The 25,952-nt window shown below is 42.3% G+C and overlaps 2 protein-coding genes across 2 annotated transcripts in view; one reads left to right on the top strand and one right to left on the bottom strand.

Moving 5' to 3' along the window:
• The window catches only part of LOC119332892, a 12,070-nt gene extending 916 nt beyond the window's left edge, over positions 1-11,154 (bottom strand). Inside the window, exons 1-2 of the mRNA XM_037605992.1 lie at positions 10,948-11,154; positions 3,702-3,918 (exon numbers count right to left, since the gene is read on the bottom strand). Of these exons, the coding sequence (XP_037461889.1) occupies positions 3,702-3,918; positions 10,948-11,154 (424 nt within the window). The remainder of the gene's footprint in view (positions 1-3,701; positions 3,919-10,947) is intronic.
• Positions 11,155-13,156: 2,002 nt separating this feature from the next.
• LOC119328070 (phosphoglucan, water dikinase, chloroplastic-like) lies at positions 13,157-24,512 on the top strand. Its single transcript, XM_037601111.1, has 19 exons — positions 13,157-13,470; positions 14,136-14,739; positions 15,208-15,294; positions 15,545-15,676; positions 15,955-16,080; positions 16,159-16,337; positions 17,127-17,211; positions 17,700-17,846; positions 17,933-17,985; positions 19,385-19,590; positions 19,687-19,805; positions 20,437-20,507; positions 20,592-20,709; positions 21,647-21,733; positions 21,821-21,907; positions 21,988-22,064; positions 22,200-22,338; positions 22,493-22,625; positions 23,382-24,512. The coding sequence occupies exons 1-19, from the start codon at positions 13,283-13,285 to the stop codon at positions 24,284-24,286; spliced, it is 3,543 nt and encodes a 1,180-aa protein (XP_037457008.1). The 5' UTR covers positions 13,157-13,282; the 3' UTR covers positions 24,287-24,512.
• Positions 24,513-25,952: the final 1,440 nt, after the last annotated feature.

Below are 25,952 nucleotides of genomic sequence, written 5' to 3'. Positions count from 1 at the left end.
CACATAAGCCTGCCATATATTGTTAGGACACTGGTCGGTGCCCAACATGCACCCCACCAATCTCCATGTAACTCTCGCAACAGGGCATGTGAAAAAAAGATGTTGGGAAGTCTCCCTTTCCCCACAAAACGAGCACTTTGGCTCCCCTTCCCACCCACGATGTTTCATCACGTCCTAGTCAGCACCGCATCCTGCGACAATTCCCACATGAAAATCTGAATTTTCAAAGGAATACGCGCACTCCAGATCCACCTATAGTAGCAACCTGAGATGTTTCTTTCTAGATATGTATACATGGACTTGGTTGTATAGTATGGTTTAGGACCCAGACCCCATCTGATAACATCATTCTCAGTGGAGGCACAAGCACTCCTGACACTCGAGATCATTTTTTGCCATTGCTCGCCGAGCTCCTGATTTAGCCTCCTTCGAAAGAAGGAAAGAGGGTCAGCACCCAGGCAGTCTTTCACAACACAATCAGGGAAATTGCAAATAGCAAACAGGCGAGGGAATTGCATGGCAAAGGGAGCCTGATCACCAACAGGGTCTGCCCACAGCCGTGCTATGTTGCCAGATTGAACGGTCACCCTTCTACCAGCTATGTACAAATCTTTCACCTTCATAATAGCCTTCCAACAAGGAGAATCATTCATCTTCCCCTTGACGGACGCCACAGTTTCCCTGCTAAGATACTTAGCTCTGATGATATCCTGCCACAGGCCCTTTTTCATCTCAAGCTTCCACCACCACTTTACCAGGAGACATATATTTTGCCTATGGAGATCTTTCACTCCCAGACCTCATTTGTCTTTAGATCTACAGATCCTGGACCATCTAACAAGATAATACCGTTTTCTTTTTTTTTTGTAACTAAGCAATGCTAGATATGTTAGCATTTAACAGTGTCAGTCTCCCCCCAGAGGAAGCATTGCTCCCCAGACCTGACTCACACCTCTTTATATATTTTGTTTCTAAGAAGTCCCAATCAACACCCCTCAAAGCTGAATAATTGATCGGGACCCCAAGATATTTCATCGGAAAATGACCGATCTGACACCCAAAAATGTCAGCATATCTTTCCAGGATGCTATCATCCCCTCCCACACAAAGGATTTCACTCTGGTAATTGATTTTCAAACCAGATATGAGTTCGAACATGTATAGTAGCAGTTTCAAATTAATCGCTTTTTCAGGGTTATGTTCTATACACAACACCGTGTCATCTGCATACTGCAGAATAGCCACCCCCTTCTCCACCAAATCAGAGGCTAGCCCATCTATCAGGCCGTTATTTTGCGCCTGTAGCACCATCTTACACAGGCATTCAACAGCAATGTTAAACAAGAAAGGCGACACTGGGTCTCCTTGGCGAACCCCTTTATAACTCTGGAAGTAAGCCCCCGAAGTGTTATTCAATTTCACACTCACAATTCCATTTTGCAGGATGCTTTTCATCCAACTGCACCAAGTTTTACCAAACCCCCTAATTTCAAGGCATTTCAACAGAAACTCCCAATTAACCTTGTCGTATGCTTTTTCAAAGTCAAGTTTAATGACAATCCCCACTTTTTTCTTCACATGAGTATGATGTAAAATCTCATGCAAAGTTAACACACCATCCATAATATTTCTATGCTTGATAAAAGCATTTTGGTGCTTACTAAACAGGTTGTCAGCATATGGGGCCGCTCTATTGTCAAGCACTTTCGTTATCAGCTTATAAGGGCACCTGAGCAAACAAATGGGTCTAAACTGTTGAATTTTATTAGCCCCGTTAACCTTGGGGAGAAGCGTGATTATCCCATAGTTCAGTCTATGCACATCCAAAGTCCCCTCGTGTCCAACAGTGCTGATAAAACTCTGCTGGTATATTGTCAGGGCCATGGGCTCTGTTACTATTCATCCTAAACAGAGCATGCTTAACCTCCTTCTCTGAGAAAGGCCTTCATAGCATCTCATTATCCACCTCATCCAACTTCTCATCCACTGTCCACATGTTAGGATCTATTTGCAACAAGTTACCAGGAGCAGGTCCAAAAAGATTTTTATAGAAATCAGTGGCATGTCTCAAAAGATTATCAGTCCCCTCTATGACAATTTCTCCTACACAGAGGGAGTGGATAGTATTTTTTTTCTTTTATTCCCATTAGGAATCTTCTGGTAATAGGCATTATTGCTTTCACCTTTAAGCAACCATCGTTCTTTTGACTGTTGCAACAATAAAAGCTCTTCATTCACCAAAATCTCATTCAGCTCCACCAAAAGTTCTATTTTCTTACAAAAGATATCTGCGTTTAACACCCCTCTTTCCTCCTCCTCAATCTCAGCTAATTCCTCCTTAATTCTTTGTTTCTTAATTTTTTCATGGCCAAATTTGTTTGAGCCCCATCCTTTAAAGAATTTTTTAAACCGTTTTAACTCGATGTTTAAAACATCAATAGGGTCAGTGGCTCTAACATATTGATTCCAGATTTTCTCCACTAAAGGGAGAAAATTCTCAGATTTGAGCCAACTAATCTCAAACCTGAACTCTCTCTGTTGCGGCACTCTAACAACATGATTGTCAGAAGACACCAAAAGAGCATTATGGTCAGAGATATCCCTAAAAAATCTTCTTAATATTTACTTGGGGGAATAAATCTTCCCAATCACTACTCATGAGCACTCTATCTAGCTTTCCCGAAGTTGGATGGGATTGTCCATTAGTCCAAGTGTACAATCCTCCACTCATGAATATTTCACTCAGGCACATAGCATTTATCACAGAGTTGAACATGTCTGTGTAAATAGAACGATGCCAGTTTTTGTTTTTTTCTCCTTCATGTCTAAGAATATTAAAGTCCCCTCCAATCAGCAGAGGTGTTTGCACATGAGTGCAAAAATCAGCCAACTCAGTGAGAAACTCCTGTTTGTCACAGTCATGGGCTGCCCCATAAACAGTACACAGGGTCCACACTTTCTTCACTTTGACATCAAAAACAAAAACCTGGAGAATGAACTTGCCTTTTCTCCAAGCAATAACCACAAACTTCTCCTTCCTGACCCCACATAGAATCCCACCAGACCTACCAACAGATGGGACTCAGTCCCATTCAAAAGCATTGTAAGGGTCAATCTTCCTAAAGTAGCTATCTAGGAAATTTTTCTTATGGGTTTCTTGCAAACAAACAAAATCCAGAGAATGATCTTTAATAATATGGGAAATGCAGGAACTCATTCCATTTTTCCTGCCCACCTACAATTCCAAAAAAGACCAAACATATTTACCCAGGTTTCTTTTTTCTCCCCCCTGGTGGCCCTGGTATGATTGACAGGGCTGCCAGCATTATTTTTCTTCTAAGCTAACTCAACATTCTGGCTTCTAGTTGAAGGTCTAGAGATGGCCACTTTAATCTTTGGGCTCCTCTTCTTCCTAGACCTTACTAAAACGAATTCTTCCTCCAAATCTTCCTCACCATCATCCCAATCAAAGCTAAGAGGGGTCTTGTCCCCTTTTCCATTGGTAATATACATCATTTTCTCCTCCCCAGGAGCTTTCAACTCAGGATTACTAGTAGAATTATTATTTCTGGCCCTCTCTAGCTCTCTCAGAATATCAATACTAGAGAAATTGCTATCAGGAATAACAACCCCCATCTTAGCAGCTCTAAGCATAAGCTCATTATCAGCAAAGACATCGAATGAGTTGTGATTAGGATTACCTTCAAGGTTCCTCTTTTTTGGAATGGCCACAGCTCTATCTTGTATCTTGTCCTCCATGTTCTGCACATTCCTTGTACTGAATCTCAGAGTATCCTCAGATCTTAGTGGAGGAGTAGGAAGCACTTCCTCCACATCATCAGAAGAGACAGGGAATTGTACCATGTACTCCACATGCATATCAGCCTTGCTGTTCTTATCATCCATCACTTCTTCCACCTGGGCACAACCATTTTCCCCCAAGTGAGAAGTACAAATATCATAAATATCATCAAAAATGAGCTCATATATCGTGTTTTCTACCTCAATCTCATCAGCATTCTGCTTATTGTAATCAATAACAAGCAGTGCCTGAGATCCACCCAAATCTGCTTTTTCACATGCTTCCTGAGCAATAGAATCAATTAACAGTGTATTGTCCTCAGACTCCTCTGAATCTTCCAGGACTTCCTCAGCACTGTCATTAGCTACATCCTTCCCAAAAGTGCCACCCTCATTAACACCAGAACCCGTTTCTTTCCCAGCACTTCGTGGGTCAGCACGTGCATGCTGCTTCCCATGGGATGAGTTTCCTTTCGCGTACTCAACCTGGGTCGTATTGCACTCTCTCTCAGGATCTCTGACCAAAAATTTCTCAATATCATAAAAGAAATCAAAGAAATGTGTTCCCAGAACAGCCTCTGCAACACCAGGGAGTTCGTCCACATTGCGACATCCCAGCTGGACTCGCACATATTCGGGCTTGTGCAAAGTGGTCATGTCAATCTCAAGGGGAACTACCAGTGATGAGACATAAGCCAGATTCCTCTCATTCCTCGAACGTTGGACACTCTAACCCATGCAACTTCCATAATACCTTCTGCACCAACGTTAGCTGATCAGGGAACGATCTTAACCACAACACCACAAGATCTAAGAGTCATCTTATCATTATAGCAAGCTTTCTTCACATCCCGTTGATTAGGAAAACGCATGACATAAGAGTTAGGGCCTATAGGACGTGCTGTGCAGTGCCATTTTGTCCCGATGTAATCGGAAAATGCATCTTCCAGCTCCTTGACACTCGCCTCTCCGTCAATAACAGTAATCACTACACTCATAGATCTCTCCTTAAGCTGCTTAGCAGTACAAGAATCAGGAATATAGAAGAACCCCTGGCCCTTGGCCTGAAATGCGCACGTAGGAGCAACACATTCCCACGGAAAAAAGGTAGTGCAAATCGACGCCAGGTGCCCCATCTTACTGCATCTCTCACAAAATGCTTGCGGACAACTAGCAGGAGTATGGCTAGTGGCCTTACAGATCAGGCATGGATCATAGGGTTTGGTTGGGGGCACCTGATTCAAAGATTCGCCCCGTTGGGCGACGTTCGGGATCTGCTTCTTCCTGTTGTTGTCGATGACGAGCTCCGGAGGGTTAGGGTTTGGCTACTTCTCCACCCACAACCCCTCCAGATCTAGCTCGCTTGGCCCGATCCGCTGTGTCATCCCATCGCATGGTGTCGTCTGATCCTGACGCCGCCTGGTTGTTCGTCGTGAGGTCGTCCCCGTTCGCCTCCCGAGACCACGAGAAGCGGCCGCGGCTGCGGCCCCGATCAAAACGACCGGCGCCACGCCCGAATCGCCCCGTGCCGAAGCCCTCGCGCCGATTCCCGCGGAAGAAGCGGCCACCGCGGTCCTCCATCTCCACCAGATCGCTCGGCTTGGAGGCCACCACCTCCGCAAAGGATCTGCGATCTCCTCCAACTTTCCCTTCCCACCATAGAAACGAGGGGGGAGAACTGGATCTAGGGTTTCATGGTGGCGCCGCCCAGAAGTGGGAAAAGGAAGCATCTAGGTCACAGATGGGTGCGGGGTGAGCTTTTGTACCTGCCGAGCGACCCGTCTCCCCGCCATGGCGTCTGTGATCTCCGTCCACGTGTCGCACATCCATGGCGGAATCCGCGGGGCGTGCCTGGATGTGGCCCAAGGACGCCCGCGCCCTGCCATCTCATGCTCGCGGTATGTCGCGGTGTACCACACGCACCATCACGTATCTGATGCGGCGGCGCCGCCTGCCCCACCGGGATCCGGTCCCGCACCCTGGCGATGTGGCACAGGAACACTAGTAGAAAACGGAGCTTTAAAACCGGTTCGTAAGGGCCTTTAGGGCACTAAAGCCCCCCCCCCTTTAGTACCGGTTCGGCATGAACCGGCGCTAAAGTGCCACCACGTGGCGTGAGATCGTGCTAAAGTGCCACCCGGTACTAAAGGTTTTTTTTTGAAAATTTTGGAAAAAGATTTTGATTTTTTTGATTTTTAATTTTTCTGAATTATTTGATGATTTAGTCTCTAATCACCTCTCTTAACTGCTCAAGTGTGGATCACTCATTCCAAATCGCCTAACTTCCCGGCCGGTCACCCATCCTCTCACTCCCCCAGCCTGATCACGCTTAACTTCGGAGTTCTATTCCCCCTACATTCCAAGTCTACACTTGTTGTTTTCTTGACAAATGTAAGCTGTGAATCCTATTAACCCTCAGCAGTTAAGCTTGTCACACGTTTCACCGTTTGAGTTTGAAACTATTATTCTAAAAAAAATAGTAATTATTTAGTAACACTAATATTTCTTGAATAAGTTTGACCATAGTTTGACCACGGTTTGACCATAGTTTGCTCAGATTTGACCAAAATTCAAAAAATTGAAATAATTATTTAGTAACACTAATATTCTTGAATAATTATGTAGTAACATTAATACTTCTTGAATAAGTAGTTTGACCAGATTAACCAAATTTTTTTAAAATAAACTGAAATTTGACCATATCTTTTTTTCCTTTTGGAATTTGAGGATTCTAAAAAGTTGCAAACAAGCCGTAGGCAGTCTCCATCGGATGCGGATTTTCATGCTGAATTTTTTGATATATTATACGTTTTTTTCCGACATCGTATGCAAAAGTTATAGCCGTTTTACATTTTCCCTACACTTTTTGCAAAACATGTCCAAATTTAAGTTTTCAAATTTTCCTAACTAGTAGATGTAGTAATATAACTACCTCTCAAAGGATTTTATTTTTTGAAGTTTTTATCATTTTCTTTTGATTTTTTTCAAAACTGAAATGGCGATACACACGCGGGGGGGGGGGGAGAGTTTGAAAATTGGCCCCTTTAGTGACGAACCCACACTAAAGGCTTGTCCCCTTTAGTGTGGGTTCGTGGCACGAACCGGTACTATAGGTTAGACCTTTAGTACCGGTTTGTGTCACAAACCGCTACTAAAGAGGCTCGTAGGGACCCGGCCTGACGCCATCCTGCCACTACCTCTTTAGTACCGGTTCATGGCACGAACCGGTACTAAAGGCTCTAACACGAATCTGTACTAATGCATATGGTGCCTTTAGTGCCGGACCAACTTCAAACCCACACTAATGTGTCTCACATTAAACCCTTTTTCTACTAGTGGAAGGAAACGGTCTGTCCCACATTGATGCACTCCCTGACCCGGAGAAAGCGTGCATCGACCGTCACCCCCCTCTCATCGATCAGCACGATCCGGAGTGCGTCGTGTCGCAGCCGGATCTCGCCGTCGGTGAAGACCAGAGTGCGTGCCGTCGTGAGGTCGGGTGCGAACGAGACCGACCAGCGTACGTCGCACGCCATCCTGTCCCCAGCTCTAAGAAAAATCATCATAACATGTAATATTATCCATGTTATGATGATTTCAATGTATATACTAACAGACAGAAAATAAATAAGCGCACCAACCAGTAGCTCTGAATTCCGTTGTGGACATCCCCATTCAGGCATTGCAACATGGCGACGGAACCGGCGCGGTAAAGATCGAGGGGGCCAATCTACTGCACATCTGTTGATTCACTGTTGATTCAAAGTATTGGCTAACTCCAACTGCTTGCCTGCTTGGCAGTGGAATGGTGCCAGTTCCCTGCAGCAGCTTGCAGCCAGCAGTGGAAGTAGGAACAAAGCACAACAAGTAATTTCCCTTGGCTGACGGCTGGCAATCGAATCCAGCAGCGCAAGATGCCAATTATTTGGAGGATGGTTGATTAATGTCGAGCTCATGGATGCAGAAAATAGATCAGGGATTTAGTAATTCGGTTCAGACTTTACTGAGTTCAAATTTCTGCTCGCATTTAGTAAATAAGTTCGCGCTCATGGATACAAGGAATAAATCATGGCTGGGTGGCTTACAACGTTGTCACCGCGGGGCTGAGGGTTCCACTTTGTGGCTGCCGCGCCCCGGTGAGAGGAGGGGGGCTTGGTCGGGCAAGGCGGCCCATTCGCTGGGGGGCGCTTGGCCGAAGACGAAGCATTCTCCGGTGAAAAAAAAGTAGCTTGCAATAAGGCTATAAGGCTATAGTGTTTTGAACAATGTCTCGCTAAATAAATCAGTATGCAATGTCTCGCTAATAGTACGCTAATAGCATATTTTAAGGGCCACACTATTTTGTCATAGCATGCTATATTTTTCATTGATTCTCCTACCCCTCACCCTTGCCGGGGGCAATGTCAGTCTGCTTGCTCCTCCCTCCAGTCCAGCCCAGTCTGACATGGTTGTTTTAGAGTTTAATTGTCGGAAATGCTAATAGGCGGGCGTTCGTTATGAAGCCCTAGGTGTTTTATTATAGATTAGTTTGAACCTTATTTCTTTCTGACGAGTTTAGTTTTCAAAGCCATTTAAATGTGTCAACTGCCCAGCGATGTGAGCGTGCGCGTGTAACAAACAATCCACGCACATGTCTTCACATAAAAATCATGATCTCATAAATGTATTGTAATTAGTTACAAAAATTTAGAGAAACAACAACTAAGCAACATTATCTTATATTTATTGTTTGATGATGATGATTCTCTGTTGAAGGTCCATACATTAATGCGGTATATAATGCTTCATTCCATCGCTACTATATTGTTTAGAGCTTCATGTCCTTAATACTTCAAAATATGTAACAAAAATCGACTCCTCGGTTCAAAACCATCCCATATATGCATTACATAAAAAAATTCAAATGCAACATGTATACAATTGAGCATGGTGTAAATACTCACCCTGGATATTGAAATATGTATTGCTCCATCGTGCCATGAGTGTGAAACTAAAAATCAAATACCCAACAAAGCACTGCATGTATAAAATGTTACATTGTGTTTTGAATTGAAACAAATAGGATTGTAATGCACTGACAAGATTTATACCCATATGAGTTTGTTGGAACAACATGAACTTTGCATCCCCATATATATAAAGACTTCGTCCTTCAATGTAGGGTTTCTACATTGTTAACCATAGTTTTAAGTATATCCTTCCCCAAAGTAGGTATTAAAAGCGGGTCCAAAATAGACAATTTTTTAAAATTTTGATCCAAGACGAACAATAGGAATAGCCCAAGAATAGCCTAAGACAATAAAATTTGCAAAAATGCATACATTTAAAATCAATCATTAAGCCAAGTAAACACTCTTAGCAACAAAAAATTAAAATCTTATCATATCACATTCTGAAATATGGTACTCATTGTTACCAGGCCAGCTATCAAACAATTGTGTCAACCTCACAACGTCCATATTGTCACCACGACCTGGGTCTCATGCATAGTGGTACATCAACTAAGATAGTAATAAGAAAACATTAGTAGTATGAGGCAAATGCAATATGTGATTATATTAACTTTTATAAAATGTTTAGATTCATGTAGTGAACTGGAATGTCTCTAAAAGCTGGATGTCGTGGCACACTACTATCCAAATAGCTATGTTAAAGCAATCAACACTCATGTATTCATCATTTCTTAATATGTTCTTATTTGTCTAAAATTTAAACAAATAAGTAACATATTAAAAGATAATGAATACATGGATGTTAATTACTTTAATATGGTTATGCGGATACTAGGGTGCCACGACATCCATCTTGTTAGAAACATTCCAGTTCACTACATGGATCTAAACTTTTGTGTAAGTTACTATAATTACATATTATATTTTGCGTCATATAACTAATGTTATCTTTATTATTAGTTAGCCCATGTCACACTATGCACGGTGCCGAAGTTGTCATGACAATATGGAAGTTTGCTAGGTTAACATAGTTGTTTGATAGTTAGCTTGATAGAAATGAATATCATATCTCAGAATGTGATATGGTAAGATTTTAATTCTTCGTTACTAAGAATAGTTTATTTGGTCTTAATGGTTAATGTATTTCTAAATGTATGCACCGCTGTAAATTTTATTGCCTTCGAATATTATTGGGCTATTCCTAATGTTCGTCTTATATCAAAATAAAAAATGCATCAATTATGGACCGGCTTCCAATACCTACTTTGGGGAAGAATGTATTCAAAACTATGGTCAACAATGTAATCCTTGCGCTCCAAGTTGCAAACTCTGCATTGAAGGTCTCTAGATGGGGATGCAAAGTTCATGTGCTTCCGACAAACTCATATTGGTATGAATCTTGTCAAAATGTGTAACATTTCATACATGCATTTTATTTTTTTAATTTCACGCACTCATGACACGATGGAGTGCTAAGTTTTCCAGTACCCATGCTCATTTGTATACAAGTTGTACATGATTTTTTATAACAACGTTGTATAATGCTTATGTAGGATGGTTTCGAACTGAGGAGACAACTTTTGGTACATATTTTGAAGTATGAAGAGAATGAAGCTCTAAACAATATCCTAGCCATGGAACGAAGCATTATAGATCGCATCAATAGATAGACCTTCATGAGGGAATCATCATAAAGACATAGTAGATAGTGTTGTTTAGCTATTGTTTTTAAAATATTTTTATAACTAATTATAATGTGATTGAGCGGCATACTAGGATGGTGCAGTTAAATATGGCGTGATGGGAAAAACAACTGGATGAAAAAAACCGATGAAGAGAAGTGATGGGAGGGGAGAATCAGTGGACGAAGAGGCCACAAGAGAAGTGATGCCAACGGAGGCCACAACTTGATACACTATGGTACTGGAAAATACACGCTGCAAGAATCAACGCTAAGCAGAAAAAAGTTTGTGCGATTAACAAAATCTGTGGACGGGAATATATACTGGGACTGGCTTCCATTGTTGTGCTGGACTGTTATAAGATCTACTTCCTCTGTCCGAAAATACGTCTAGATACATCTTTTTTATCAATTTTGATGACAAGTAAGGAACTACTACACATGAACATGCATAAACTAGCTTGCTTGATGGACTTACCGATCACATCACCCACAAAGAAGGAAAAGACTTACCCTGCTCGTTGGGCAGTGTACAGGGCGCGAAGTTGTTGGAGGCGTGCAACACAGCAGAGTGTCGACGGCGCGCGGCGGAGGAAGTCGTCGGCAGCGGAGAGGGGGTACGGTGTTGCCGTGGAGGGCTTCGGCGGCGGAGGAGGAGGAGGAGCGTAGGGCGCCAGAGGACGGCGCCTGGTGGCGCGTGGGCACTGGCCGGAAGGCCATGTGCGGCGGCGCCGCAGCGTGCTCGTGTGCCGATCTGGTTAGGGATTATAGGTTAGCCTTTTTTGTAGGGTTTTAGACGTGCGCGTGCGCACCAAGGGCACCGATCGCATTCTTTTCGTCTTTATATGGGCCACGCCTGGCAACATTTATTTGATCCTTTTCTACTGGGCCGCGTTGTTTTTCTCTGTGGGTTCAGGCCTCAGCTGCTTTTTTTTAGGGATTTCACTAGTTAAAGGGTATCCTTGCAGGAGTGCGGATTTTTGGAGGCCGAGCTCCAGTGAGCTCGGTATTTTGAAAAAAATCAAAAAGCGTATTTAAAAGTTCCAAAAAAAATCTGAAAAAATACCATGAAAACTTATATGTATTCTGCAAGAACGTGTTAAATTTCGTCGAAAAATGTTGTGATTTGTAAGCTGTACAAAAATAACAAATTTCTGGCCCAATAACAAAAATAAAAGGCCCATTAAAAATGTGTATTTGTCTTTTTCCTGTACACCACATGTAAACGTATAATACTGTGAAATTTTGCATATACATAGTATACATGTGCATGTGTGTTCAAAAAATAAATTTAAAATTTTTCGCGCTCCAAAAAAATAAAAATTGAAAAACGAGCTCACTGGAGCTCGGCCTCCGTTGGCATTTTCCGATCCTTGCTGCGTGTATTTTCCAGTACCAAGGGTGTGTATTTACACAATGCCCATGGCAACAGAGACAAATGATATTACGGATGATTGCATGTGTTCTATAAAGATGTTGACAAAGTAGAGTATCGGTTGTTCTCACCAACACCCTATGTTTTTATAGCAAACAGCAGGACTCTTATGTTTTTATAGCAAACACCAAGGCCCTATGTTTATTTAACAACCACCATGCCCCTATGATGGCCTTGCCTTTGGTGGTCCAGAACCATTGTGGTCGATCTGGTCTCAGAGCAAGTTTAAGCTGCACCAGCGTCAACAACGTGATCACCGCCCCCAAACTATTGACCCGAGACATACACTCCTTACCGGCGGCTCGAGTCGAGATTTTGAGCATGTAAGGCTTCTCCCACGATACAATATATCGTCGAAACACAATTGTGTGATTTATTTTTTCTTTCCCGACGCCTTGGTCCGACTAGTAGTTTAGGTTTTGTTAGTCCCTGCAAGGGTGATTTATTTTTTTTCCCGACGCCTTGACTTTCCGGATGTTATCGACAAGGTTAGGCCGCCTCTGGTTTGGGAGCGGCAACAATGACGTGTCGACGGCTCGTCCCGGCGGCATCAGTGGTTGTTCAGTGGTCCATCTCTAAACTACGTAATTTTTTTCAAGCACAATTTCTAAATTACGCAATGCTTTGATGGACACGTCGCTAATGCTACTTTCCTTTTTTCCTTTTCAGTGAAACAGTGCAGTTCTTATTCTTAAGATATATATAAGACTGTTTTGTCACCCAGGATAACATCATTTGATTTTGATGGACACGTCGCTATGCTGCTCTCTTCTTTTTGTAGAGAAGCAACGTGCAGATTGCTTGAACCCTGTGCCCCGAGAGGGGAGGGGAAAGGGATAGTATCTCCGATTTGTTGGTTGAATAATCTAAATGTTTTAACAAATAAATGGCATATTAGTATAATTATTATATGAATTATATTTGCAGCAGCTTGATTTGAAGGTGTTATTTTATCATCCCGTTGCAACGCACAAACTCTTTTTTGCTAGTAATAAATAATAATAATAATAGCATCTTTTTTCTTTGGATGATCCATTGACAACGGATTTAAGATAAGTCTTTCTTGTCAGCCAGGATACATGGTTTGATGGACACGTGGCTAATGCTGCTCTTGTTCTTTTGAGAGAGAGCGACGATGTGCAGCTGTGCCCCGACCCCGAGAGGGGAGGGAAGGGGACCGGGGGGCGGGCGGGCGCGAGAGATCCGTGAAACCGGGCACGGGAAGCACGTCCACTCGTTCCGGGGCGCCTCCGCCTCTGTTTATTTGGGCTCTCGCTTCCACTCCACTCCGCCCTCCCCGCGCGGCGCCCATCCCGACGCCTCGCCACCGCCCCCCTCTCCGCTCCCCTCCCTAGAAAACGACGACGCGATCGCCGCCCCCGCCACCTGCTCGACGGATTGCGCTGGAGGAGGATGACGACACCCGTGGCCTCGCTCGACCCCTCGCTCGCCACCGCCGCCGCCAGGCCGCGCCTCGCCGCCCTCCCGCCGCCCTCCGCCGCGCCCGCGCTGCTGGTGCCGCGGAGTGGCGCCCTCCTCCCGGCAAGACGGCGGCGGAGCGGCAGGTTCTCGTGCCGCGCGGGGTCCGCCCCCTCGGAGATGTATGTAATGCCTCCTTGCCTCTCTTTTTTTTGTTCCCCTCTCGTAATCCGTCAGTGTAATTTCGTAAGGCCCTCGTCTCGGGTGGATGGGGTGGGGACGGAATCTCTCTTCTTCTTATGGAAGATGATGACGATTTCAATAGGTTGCTCGGCCATCATCTCATGACTCAGAGCCAGCAGCCGTACTGAGCACACATGTACCACGGCGGCCAATGGCGCCACAAAGAGTACAGAGATGTAGCACAACCACGGAAAACCGATCTAGTGCACTTCGATCCTAAGCCGGCATTGCCATTCATGACCCTGTCAATCAAACCAACCACCCATCCAGGTGTAAATTAAATGCAGTTCCACACAAACTCAGGCTGAGAAATTCAGTGTTTCTGAAAGTGGCATGCAAGATATTTCCCATTCTAGCATTTTAGATACTGAATAAGCTGAATCTGATGCGCTGGGCCATCCTGTCAGTCACTGTACTGTTTTTTTTTTCTCCCTTCACAATGCTTACATGTCTATCTGGCATATGCGAATTGAGTAAAATTGACAAACTGAAACAATTCACCTTAAATAGTTCTCTGCACAAATGCAGCTTTGCAGTTTATTACCCATTTCCATTTTCTCGATAATTTGGCGATGCAGCTTATATGTGTTTCTGTTTACTGCAGAACAAAGGAGAAAAACAGAGCCGATCCTTCAAAGTCGGGTTCGGTACTGCTCCAGGTTTGTTTACAGCACCAGGTTAAGTATGGTGAGCATGTTGGTATCATAGGTTCGGCAAAGGAGCTTGGGGCATGGAAGCAACACGTCAAACTGGATTGGTCAGAGGATGGCTGGGTCTGCCAGCTGGAGCTCCCTGGCGAAGCAGCTGTGGAGTTCAAGTTTGTGATAGTTTCCAAAGGGGGAAATGACAAGACGTGGGAGGGTGGTGACAACCGTGCCATTCAGCTGCCAAAAGGTGGTACACTTGATATAGTGTGCAACTGGGATAAGACAGAAGAGCCTTTAGGTCCTTCGGGAACACCAAAGGTTGATAGAGCACCCAAACATGCTGCTCCGCAAACGGTTGGAGATGTTTCAGCTGCCAATTTAGCACCAGAGACTGACTCGAGCTCATTTGGTGGGCAATGGCAAGGTAGCGAAGCTGTTTTCATGAGGTCAAATGAGCATGGGAATAAGTCGAGTGACAGGATGTGGGATACAGCTGGGCTAGGTGGAATGGCACTGAAATTGGTCGAGGGTGATAAATCATCTAAGAACTGGTGGCAGAAGGTAAGTTGGCTTGATTTGTTTTTGACCCTGTCAAAAAGGTCTAGTATTCCATATTCTGTTATTCTAAAAGTGAAAGCTCAACACTGAAATTTAAATATCGACAGATGGAAGTGTATGGTACTTTCAGGACCCCACCTGAGCGGATGCAGCAATGTTGTATAGTTGCTAGCTATCTGTTTCCCTTTTGGTAGTGGTTGTCACAACTGAAAGCATCTCTTGTGAATATGTTAAAGAAAAACTGGTTTATGTCTCTAAGCACCTCCCTAAGCACCTTGCATTGTACAAGGCCTAAGGCTCCCACGTTGGTCACTGTTGTCTTTAAATATTTAACCTTTCTTTTATGAAACTAACAAAAGATAACAATCAGTGGATGGTGAAGTCCGCACCCTGTTACTTGATGTCTTTTTAGAAAGATTACATTCAATGTAATGCTAATAGCTTCTTTTAATAAGTGTTTTTTTCTTGCAGTTAGATCTTGTTCGTCGGCTTGTGTCAGAACCTGTTGATGATCAAAGTAGATTGGAGGCTCTTATATGCTCTGCTATTTATTTAAAGGTTTCTCCAACTGCACTTTACTATGCTATTTGTCATTATAATTCTTGGAAAATTATTTTTCCCTTGTAAAAACATTCATCCGAAAACATACAATCTGCTATTTATTTAAATCTTTCTTGAAATGCAGTTTAATATGCTATTTGTCAGCATTTTCCTGGAAAACTAATTTTGTTTTGTAAATTGTTAATCTGAAAACAGAGACTGATAAAAAGTATATTAATATATTTTTAATTGGTTCACTCTATTGCAGTGGATTTATACAGGTCAGATATCTTGTTCCGAAGATGGCGGTCATTACCGACCCAACAAACATGCTGAGATATCGAGGCAAATTTTCCGTGAACTTGAAAAGATGTACTACACAAAAGGCATATCACCTGAGGTTTGCTCTTCCCATCACAACTGTTAGATAACCATCATCATCTATTCTAAGTATTTAACTATCTATAATTTTGATCACTGTGCCCTTAGTTAAGATGAACTAGTCTGACTTTGTTACTGTTATATAATTCTTTTGCTAACAATGTAATGCTTAAGGTTAATTAAATTTAAATGTGCAACCTAATACTCCCTCCGTCCCAAAATAAGTGACTTAACTTTGTAGTACTTACTAGTTATCAATTATTTATCACTTTCATATTTTCATGTACATTCGTGCAGGATGTGCTTGTGATTCGCAAGATTCATCCTTGTTTACCTTCGTTTAAGTCGGAGTTTACTGCCACTGTCCCTCTAACACGAATTCGTGATATTGCTCATCGCAATGACATCCCACATGAGCTCAAGGTGATGATCTCTTCCGAGAGTATAGAGTAACTTACCATCGGATTATTTGCAACTCACTCCATCTTCTACTGTCAACAGCAAGAAATCAAGCATACCATACAAAACAAGCTTCACCGAAGTGCTGGCCCTGAGGATCTTGTTGCTACAGAAGCCATGCTTACTAGGATTACAAAGAATCCTGGAGAATACAATGGCGCTTTTGTCGAACAATTCCAAATATTTTATAGCGAACTAAAAGACTTCTTTAATGCCGGCAGGTTGTCTAACTCTTTATTTCCCATATTTTCTACTTCCAGAATATCTATTTGCTAAACTAAACTAATGAAACTTTGACTCTTCCTGAACTTTTTGATCCTACTGAAAGATATTGACATCAGCTCGGAATTTCTAATTCCTGACCTATTGCGTTTAGAAGTATTGATACAGAAATACAATTTTGATAGTGATAAAGAATTAAGGACAGAAGATTGCACCCAAATCAATAAACAAAAAATTAATGGCAGAAAACTTCTTTTTTATAATATGGTAGAAGACTTGTATGTCCTTAGGAACCTTATGGAACTGTTCCATAAAACGTAAAAAGGAGCTGCCCAGAAACAAGAGAATAGAAGATTTACTGCAGTTATTCTGGTAGTAAGTATTTCATATATTTACCATGATACTAAAAAAGTTATAAACAATAATTCAAGATGAAGCACAGTGGCATAAATTGGAGCTAGTAAAAGATATCATTATAATTTAAAATATATATTGACCCTACCTGCTTTGATGTGCAAGTAAGAATCTACAATACTAAATGTTAGTACTTGACTAATGTATATTAGATGTGTAGTATGTACTGCTAGAGTGCTAGTTTTCGCGCAACCTTGAAGCTAAAAGAGACAATTCGATGAACAATTATAAAAGCAGCCCCTTCACTGAGCATCAAATGTTTTCTGTAGCAATGAACACTTATCTGATGGTCATCAAATGGTTTTGTATAGGAATGATAAAATAAAATTAATTTTAATGCATGATATGTAACATGGTATTTGGCAATTCTGCAGCTTGTTTGAACAACTGGAATCCATCAAGGAGTCTTTGAATGATTCTGGCTTAGAAGCATTGTCATCATTTGTCAAAACCAAACAGGTAAATTTTACTAAAAACAGTGATTTTTCGTTGTTTCATATTTCAGCGTGTTATACAAGCTAATACTGGCACTTCACAGTTTTCAATAATTCAGGCATATTTCTGTGCTTTCTTTTTAAATTCAAACATTTATTCCCTCTGATCATCTAATATAAACAAGCAAACAATGTTTAGAAATGTGAATTATGTTACCAAGTTCTGCATGACGTCATTCTATATGTTTGCAATTGTATAGGAAGCATCTAACTCCAGCTTGTTTCAACGGCGTTCACGATGCACTGCAGTCTTGTGAATCTGAATACCTTCATAAGATATGATGCTTACATCTACGTACTCAGTAATAGACTGTCCTTACTAGCTTATTGTGTGTCATGATAGTCCACTTTCTACCATTTCAGTTGTAGAATGGTAGAATGGACCCATTGCTTCAGTTATCATGCATCATTCGTATATTGTCTCATGGAAGTTCTTTTATCGAGTATTTTCAGAGTTTGGACCAAGTGGATGCTGCGAACATTCAAGTTGTGATGAAGACCTTGCAGTCATTGTCTTCATTGAGATCAGTTCTAATGAAGGGCCTTGAAAGTGGCCTTAGAAATGATGCGACTGATGCCGGTATAGCAATGCGACAAAAGGTTATTTGATCGAAACACAACTCAGAAAGTTTGTTCAAATTTGCTGCATACATTTTCAATTATATTTACTTATTGAAGTTCTGCAGTGGCGCCTTTGTGAGATTGGTCTTGAGGATTATTCTTTTGTTTTGTTAAGCAGGTAATGAATTCATTAGCTTAAACCAAAATTTGCACTGTCTTACAAATCATATGATGTTTTTTCAATGCAACGTTATTGATTTGGTCTTCTTCAGTTATAGAGTAATTTGCAGAACTGTAGAATAAAGGGCTATTTGTATCATTGAGCTACAAGTCACAGAACAATTTTGACAGCACTGTAGAATAAAGGGCTATTTGTATCATCAAGCTACAAGTTGTATCGTGTATCATAACTCGCAACTGTTCTGACCATCCTGACAACCATCGCCCACACGCCACCCTTTCAAGCGTTGTCTTCAATTGCTACACCTAGCCACGTCCTCAGGCCCCTCCCACCCCATGCACCAATGTAGTCCTGGGCCAGGGGCACACCAAATTTAAGGACCAAGCCCACCTACTCTTCTTCCTAGGAAACCATTCGCTTCATTCCCACCTCTCATACCCTACCCACGCAAATGGAAGGTACACCCTGAGCTAACACCTACCCCATGAGGGAGGATGTCTTACTGGCATTCCTGGAGGGAGAATGCAAGGTTCTGGAATTGCTGGTCCTGTAGTACAGAATGCTAGCGATTCTGCCATTGCCATCGTGCATTCCATCTCGAGGTTGCGCTGTATTTCCAGGAGGGAGGAGAATAGGAGATGTTGTGGGCTTGTTTCTGGGTGTAACATATCATCACCTGCTTATTGAACCAGAGCCGATGGCAGTACATGGTAGCCTGTCAGGCACCTGTCCAGCTTAGCTAGACATGCACAATACTTCAAGGGCACGCTGGAAATCGAGTTGGCTTATGTAAGTTAGTTCAGAATATGGTTAATCTGGTTAGCTATTATATCTCTTAGCTAGATATGGTCATTAGCAGCACCAACTTAAAGATGTTGTCATCAGCTGATTGCTTGGTAAGAAATAATCAAATTCCCTTTTGGTGAACCAAAGTTAACAGAGTCCGCTGTTACAGCCAGGAACAAGTTCTGCCGTTGCTGGGGCAGCGACACCTTGCGTACACCATGTTGTTATCCGATGTGATCAAAGCCTGAGATCCTCATTCTTCCCTGCTGTTGACCCCCTTCCACTAAAGCTATAACACTCGCTGTATAGAAATGAAATAACCCAACGCTTCTGATTCATTTTAGTATAAGGTACGCTGGTAGGTAATCAACATATTCTCTTGTACTTTGTTTAGCTCACTTATGTTAATAGATAAATAACACTGTCACTTATGTCTTGTATGCTGGAACGGTACCAACTGCTGCTAATTTATTTTGTAAGTTGTTTGAGTTTATTTGCCTGGCTATGTTAACATTTTGAGTTGTCAGAATAAAGGATCTACCGATGTAAACTTAGATTCTTCTTCTGGAGATACATTGAGTTTATTTGCTTTGCTCTTGTGCCATAACAGATATATCAATGGTCTTGAAGCTTCAGGTGGATCAGCTTCACTTGCACAATGTGTGGCTGGAAATACAAGTGTATGGGACGATACCCTTGATGCCCTTATTATTGGCGTCAATCAAGTTGGCTTTTCAGGTTGGAAGCCAGAGGAATGCATTGCCATAGGGAACGAGCTTCTTTCTTGGAAGAAGGAAGGTCTATGTGAAAGTGAAGGTGCCCTTTTCTTCTTTAACATCTATCGTGAATGTTTCACCCTTTGTATGTTCCTGTTATAGTTAGGAGTGTCCTGAAAGCATGTCATGTTTATAGGCAGTGAAGATGGCAAGTATATTTGGGCACTAAGACTTAAAGCTACACTTGATAGAGCAAGGAGATTAACGGAAGAGTATTCTGAAGCACTTCTTTCTGTATTCCCTGAAAATGTCAAGGTGAGAGTTTTGCCCAGTGAATGTGTCCTCTGCCTACCGCTTGATGGATCAGAACTGCATGGTTTGTCCTATACTGGTTTGTCAGACCACCTGATTAGAATGTTAGTCATGGACTAATGGGTAATTCGGGTTAGAGAAATTTTGAACTCCTGGAGTATTTGGTTTCTGGAACCACCCCATCATGGGATTACTATCTCTTGATTTTGGCGTGATGATCTCATTCCCCATTTTACTACTAACTTTATGCTTGTGGGAGATGGGCTGGAGCCATTCCTTAAACTAAACAAATGCACAAGGAAAGGGTTGGCCAAACCAAACACCCTAACCTTTATATACATTATGTAGGGAAAACAATTGCTACCCAAAATATTGGCCATCTTGGTTGTCCATCGTTGTCCCTAATTTTTGCCTCCTGTTTTCTCTTTTGTTCTGTTTTTGCCGTTGACATTACTATTTGTTAGCGTGACCGCTACTTCCTTGCCAGTCTTTTCCAAAAAGAATGCCGCTTAAGGAAGTTGCATCCATGACACACTCCAACTAACTGAGCTTGTAAATTTTGGTGCTTCACCAATAGAAAAGTGGACTCTGTTATCACAAACCTTAAACATTTTGTGACTGTCTGCTTCTGTAGGTCCTTGGGAATGCCCTTGGAATACCAGAGAACAGTGTGAGAACTTACACCGAGGCTGAAATTCGTGCTGGGTAATCCTTTTTTTCTCTTCCAAATCACAGTAGTTTATTGTTGCATATAATCCTGGCAATCCTAACTTCTTATGTACTTTCTAGTGTTATTTTTCAGGTCTCCAAACTTTGCACTGTACTTTTGATAGCTGTTCGAGTAGTAATTGGATCGTCCGGCTGGGATGTTCTTGTTCCTGGAGTAGCCCATGGAGCCCTGATACAGGTATCTTCTGGAACTTTGCAGGAAAGCAGAAAGATTCTTGCGATAAGCTTCCGTATGTTTTGCTGCCATGTTGGCATGATGTTGTTACTTAGGAAAATACTACTGTTTTGAGGGGGAAAAAACCTGGACACTTATTTTGCAATGCAGCAGGTAGTTAATCCTATTGCTACTTACATACTATGATCCATGCCATTGGAAGATATCATTTGTGCTATGGGCCAGCTTGTATCTGAATACTGTAGCCTGCTGCAATTTAAAGCCCTCCAGCAGGGAGCCACCTGCTCTAGGCTAGTGCACTTCCAATCAGGTTCAGATGAGTTGAATGCATAAGCCACTTTGTCCCGTGCTGTGTAGAATGCCCACAAGTTGTTCAACATCACGCCTAGAACAGAAATATAACCAGTGTCAGTTGGGTGAACATGTCATATTTTTCAGAAGGTTGAGTGTGTGTGAGAAAATTAAATCCCAGTCAGTCCCTTCAACCATAGTCGCATTTTGCAAAGAAAAAAATATTTTTCATTGGCATACATAATACATTTGTTTGGTTTCATAAAAGAATATTTTGTGTAAATTCTCGTAGACTTTATGCCTAATTTAATTAGGTTTGGGCCTGGGCCATGCGAGACATATTTCTGTGAGCACAGGCTACATGATTTTTTGACATGACATCAAGTCAGATACTTGAATTCTGTATGGCCTCATGCCGTCATGTCAAATTGATATCTAGTCTGGCCTAGAGATAACCAAAGGGATATGAAATTAAATTAGTAGTAACCAGCCAAATTAAACTTTGGTTTTAAATCTGATCGAATCAGTTTCTACTTGTTAAAAGCACCGAGTATTATTACTCCTTAACAAATTTTGGAACCCTTGCTATCCTTTCTGGCTGTATTACAGTCAAAACTCAGGCTTCTATTGCAATGGTTTGTTTATTTAGGTAGAAAGAATCATTCCTGGATCATTGCCTTCATCCATCAAAGGACCTGTGGTTCTACTTGTAAATAAGGCTGATGGAGATGAAGAGGTAATTTTGGAACATCAAAATTCTTGATTTACCGATCCTGTCTCCCCAAATCACTTATATAGCCAGGGTTTGTTCTTTATTTGACAGGTCAAAGCTGCTGGCGATAATATAGTGGGTGTTATTCTTCTACAAGAGTTACCTCACCTATCACATCTTGGTGTTAGAGCTCGTCAAGTTAGTCTTGCCAAACCTGTTTTCTTATACTTATACTGGCAACAGTTCCTGAAATATTGCAACTGCTGGCATGTTTACAGGAGCAAGTTGTATTTGTAACTTGTGAAGATGATGACAAAATTGCAGATATGAGGTTGCTTGAGGGAAAACATGTCAGGTTATGCTCTATTTTCGTATGCATGGTTTTTTCTGTTTTCCGTCAAGAATTTGATTGAAGGTGGCATCAGTATAGAGGTCCAGGTTTTTTTTTTGTCTGTGGGAACTAGATAAAATTCGCTTTGATTTATTACAGGCTGGGAGCATCATCCAGTGATGTTGAGTTGTCAGTTTCAGATGGCAGTGACATGTCTTCAGAGCCATCCATTATACAGAAACCATCAAATTCGTTCTCTTCACCACTGGCTACGGACGAGTTGTCGAACGTGTCTGAGGTATGTTATTATTCTTCATCGTTAATACACATATAACAGACATACCTGTCTCCTGTTCATCACATGTTGCACTAGATGTTCCTAGGATCCTGTATATTTTGTCTGTTACCCCTACTTATTCATTTTCTCTGTTCTCCATGGGACAACATTTCAGCCCAAAAGCTATACTTCAGGCGAAAATGGTAGTTCCAGTGTTCTGGAGCTTGCAGAAGCATCGATTGAATCATCTGGTGCTAAAGCTAAAGCTTGTGGAACTCTTTCTGTGCTGGCCTCACTGTCAAATAAAGGTAAATTTTTTCAGTAAAATTCGTTAAAGTTATGTCTATATTTGTTTTCCAACATTCTTGTGAATGGAAACTAACAAGTGTTGCAAGATCATAACTGCTAAGAGGTTTATAGGAAGTCGACAGTATTATTTTTAAAAACCAGGCATTTCGAATAGTGAGATGCTCTTTAAATTTTCTCAGTGTCAAGTAAAGATTCAGACATTCAGTCAAGTTGCTTGAGTAGCTGGGTATAATACATTTCTGCTCAAAAGCAGAGCATTTTGAATAGAGTGAGATGCTCTTCAACTTTCTTAGTGTCAACTGTTAAGTAAACATTCACTTTTGAATAGCTGGGTATAGTACACTTCTGATTAACAACAGGGAAGCGGAAAGTGCTTAACATAAACTACTATATAAATCTAATTCCACATTTTCATATTAAAACAAAGTACACCCTGGTCTTTTGCTGCAAGGGCCATAGTTCTTCGGTATAATTTTGGTAGAATCTCAATACACCGATAGTACATCATCTAATCCTGTACCTATCAAATATATAACTCATTTTATGTATACGTAGTCAGTATGTAGTGCTATCCATCAATCCATGGTAACCAGTGAGCATTTTTTTTTACGATGGACGTTCTGCTAATGGTAACGATATGGTTAAGACTGTCGCCTAACATATCATAACTCATGTAATAGAAACATTTTCTCCTAATTATTTTGTGCAAATAATTTGTGATCTTATTTTTTTCTTTCTATTTTGTCATTGGCTAGTTTACAACGATCAAGGGATTCCAGCAGCATTCAAAGTTCCTGCTGGGGCTGTGCTTCCATTTGGATCAATGGAGGATGCCCTCAAGAAAAGTGGATCACTGGAACCGTTTACAAGCCTTCTAGACAAGATTGAGACAGCTGAAATCGAAAATGGTGAACTCGACACCCTATCATCCGAGCTACAAGCAATAGTCTCGCTACTTTCACCAACTGAAGAAGCCATCAAATCCCTGAAAATAATCTTCCCCGAGGACGGACGGCTGATCGTCAGGTCCAGCGCCAACGTGGAAGACCTGGCCGGGATGTCAGCTGCAGGGCTCTACGAGTCCATCCCCAATGTCAGCCTCTCAGACCCAACCAACTTCGGGTCTGCAGTAGCGCGGGTCTGGGCCTCGCTGTACACTCGGAGGGCCATCCTCAGCCGCCGGGTGGCTGGCGTGCCTCAGGGGGACGCCAAGATGGCCGTCCTGGTGCAGGAGATGCTGGAGCCGGAGCTCTCTTTCGTGCTCCACACCGTCAGCCCCTCAGATCACGACACCAGGGTCGTCGAGGCCGAGGTCGCCCCGGGGCTGGGCGAGACCCTCGCCGCGGGCACCCGCGGCACCCCGTGGCGTCTCTCCTGCGACAAATTCGACACTGACGTCGCCACCCTGGCCTTCGCCAACTTCAGCGAGGAGATGCGGGTGCTCGGCTCAGGCCCCGCAGATGGTGAGGTGGTGAAGCTCACCGTCGACTACAGCACGAAGCCACTGTCCGTTGACCGGACCTTCAGGCAGAAGTTCGGGCAGCGGCTCGCCGCGGTGGGGCAATACCTGGAGCAGAGGTTCGGGAGCGCCCAGGACGTGGAGGGCTGCATGGTGGGGGAGGACATCTACATAGTGCAGAGCAGGCCACAGCCGCTGTAGAGTCATTAGTAAGATCAAGGTGAGCGAAGTTTTGTTAGGTGAATAATAATTTGCCGAAAATCCTATGGGTTTTGTAATACGCGTGGGGTAAAATAAATCGGGTATGAATCCCCGGCCGGCGAAACTAACTGAATCTGAGCTGAATAATGGTTCGAAATGTATTTATTTTTTTGGATGTGAACAATGATTTTGTTGGTAAGTACGCAGTGTAAGTTCCTACTGTGTCCAGGAACAGAGCAGAAAGGGGCGTCAAAGCTCTGGAATGGCGTGCCTGGGTGCAGATTGCAGACTTTCGAGTTTTGAAGTTCAAAATTTATTTGAAATGCCGAATTTTGGTCGAATGGTTCACCTGTTATTAAAAAAGGTATGTTTTCCTTGTAGAGTATCATCTGTGGGGTTTCTCAGCCTAAAATTGCAGGTTTGTGCTCCATCGACGACACTATACCTATGTACATGCTCCAAAAGCAACATAGTTGATTATACAATCCAAACCTACCTAATATTATTTTTGCCATATCATGCCTTTCAAATTTTAAAAAGGATCGGTAAACAAACGGCCAAGAAGATTGCCTATTTCAAATTAAGGAAAATGTAGTGGTAAACGGACGGTCAAGAAGATCAGACTGCGACTTGTAGCCTCCTCCCTCCTAAGGGCATCTCTAACTGACCCCCTATAAATAAAGAAGGATCCGGCCGAGTAAACCCTTAGTGGAGTAAACCCCTAGCAACTTGACTCAGCTGATCGAGCGCGGGGGATGGAGATCGTGGCGTTGTGGCCACAGTCATGTGGCGAGGGTTTTTTTAGTGCGCGGGAGGTAGGTGGGGAAGCTCACGCGTGAGCGCTACCTGGCAGCGAGAGAAGCAGAGAGGGGCTGCGAGGCGAGTTGCGCTGCGTTGGGATGCTGCTTCAGGTGGGCTGGGCCTTAGTCTAGGTTCAGTTAGGATTTATTTTTTCCCTTTTCTTTTTAATTTCCTTTCCGTTTTCTGTTTTCTCTCTAATTTCATTTCTAATTTTAATAACCATCCAATTGCAAAACAAACTTGTTTTACAATAGTTTAAGAATATTTACATATGTTTAGACATTTATTCAGGGCCCTTTGGTAATCTATTTTCTGACCATATCATTTGATTTATTTCCACTTACAAGTTGGGCTTCCTTTGTGAATTGAATTTCCTGAATTTACCCCTCCTGCCCATTTCAAATATTTGTTTTGAATATATTTATTCTTCAAATTCTTTTAGCATTTTAATCACTTCCTTAACTTACCCCTTTAGAGTTCTTTTTAACTTTCAAAAGTTTGAATTGGAGTTTTGACTATTGGCGTGGGCTTTATGGAACTATTTCCAACCTAAGACAAGCACACAAGCTCACACTCAACATGTGGCTCAACTCTTGGGTTTCCGAATGATCCCTAATGGTTATTTGGGGTTTCTAATAATCCCCATGGTTCTTATTTGAGCCACACTTTTAGTCAATTCAAACAACTCATATCCTAATTCTAGCTAATACCAACCAATATTAAAAAAATCCCTTTTTGAAAAACTTGGGATATTACAATGTTATTTATAGAAATGGACGAAAGCTTGGCCAACATTTTGGCAAGCAAGTGCTTTTTGTTTTCTTCGTCTCACTAACATGCCAACTTCTATGGAGTCCATGTTACC

The sequence above is a fragment of the Triticum dicoccoides genome, chromosome 7A (assembly GCF_002162155.2).
Source record: "Triticum dicoccoides isolate Atlit2015 ecotype Zavitan chromosome 7A, WEW_v2.0, whole genome shotgun sequence".
NCBI lineage: Eukaryota > Viridiplantae > Streptophyta > Magnoliopsida > Poales > Poaceae > Triticum > Triticum dicoccoides.
This window is presented reverse-complemented; position numbering and strand designations above follow the sequence as displayed.

What these genes read in the sequence shown, in the direction of transcription:
- LOC119328070 (XM_037601111.1), top strand. Translation starts at nt 13,283, where the DNA reads ATGACGACACCCGTGGCCTCGCTCGACCCCTCGCTCGCCACCGCCGCC. An exon ending in AGGTCTATGTGAAAGTGAAG is followed by an intron (nt 19,591 to 19,686) that starts GTGCCCTTTTCT and finishes TCATGTTTATAG; the next exon opens with GCAGTGAAGATGGCAAGTAT. An exon ending in TATTCCCTGAAAATGTCAAG is followed by an intron (nt 19,806 to 20,436) that starts GTGAGAGTTTTG and finishes CTGCTTCTGTAG; the next exon opens with GTCCTTGGGAATGCCCTTGG.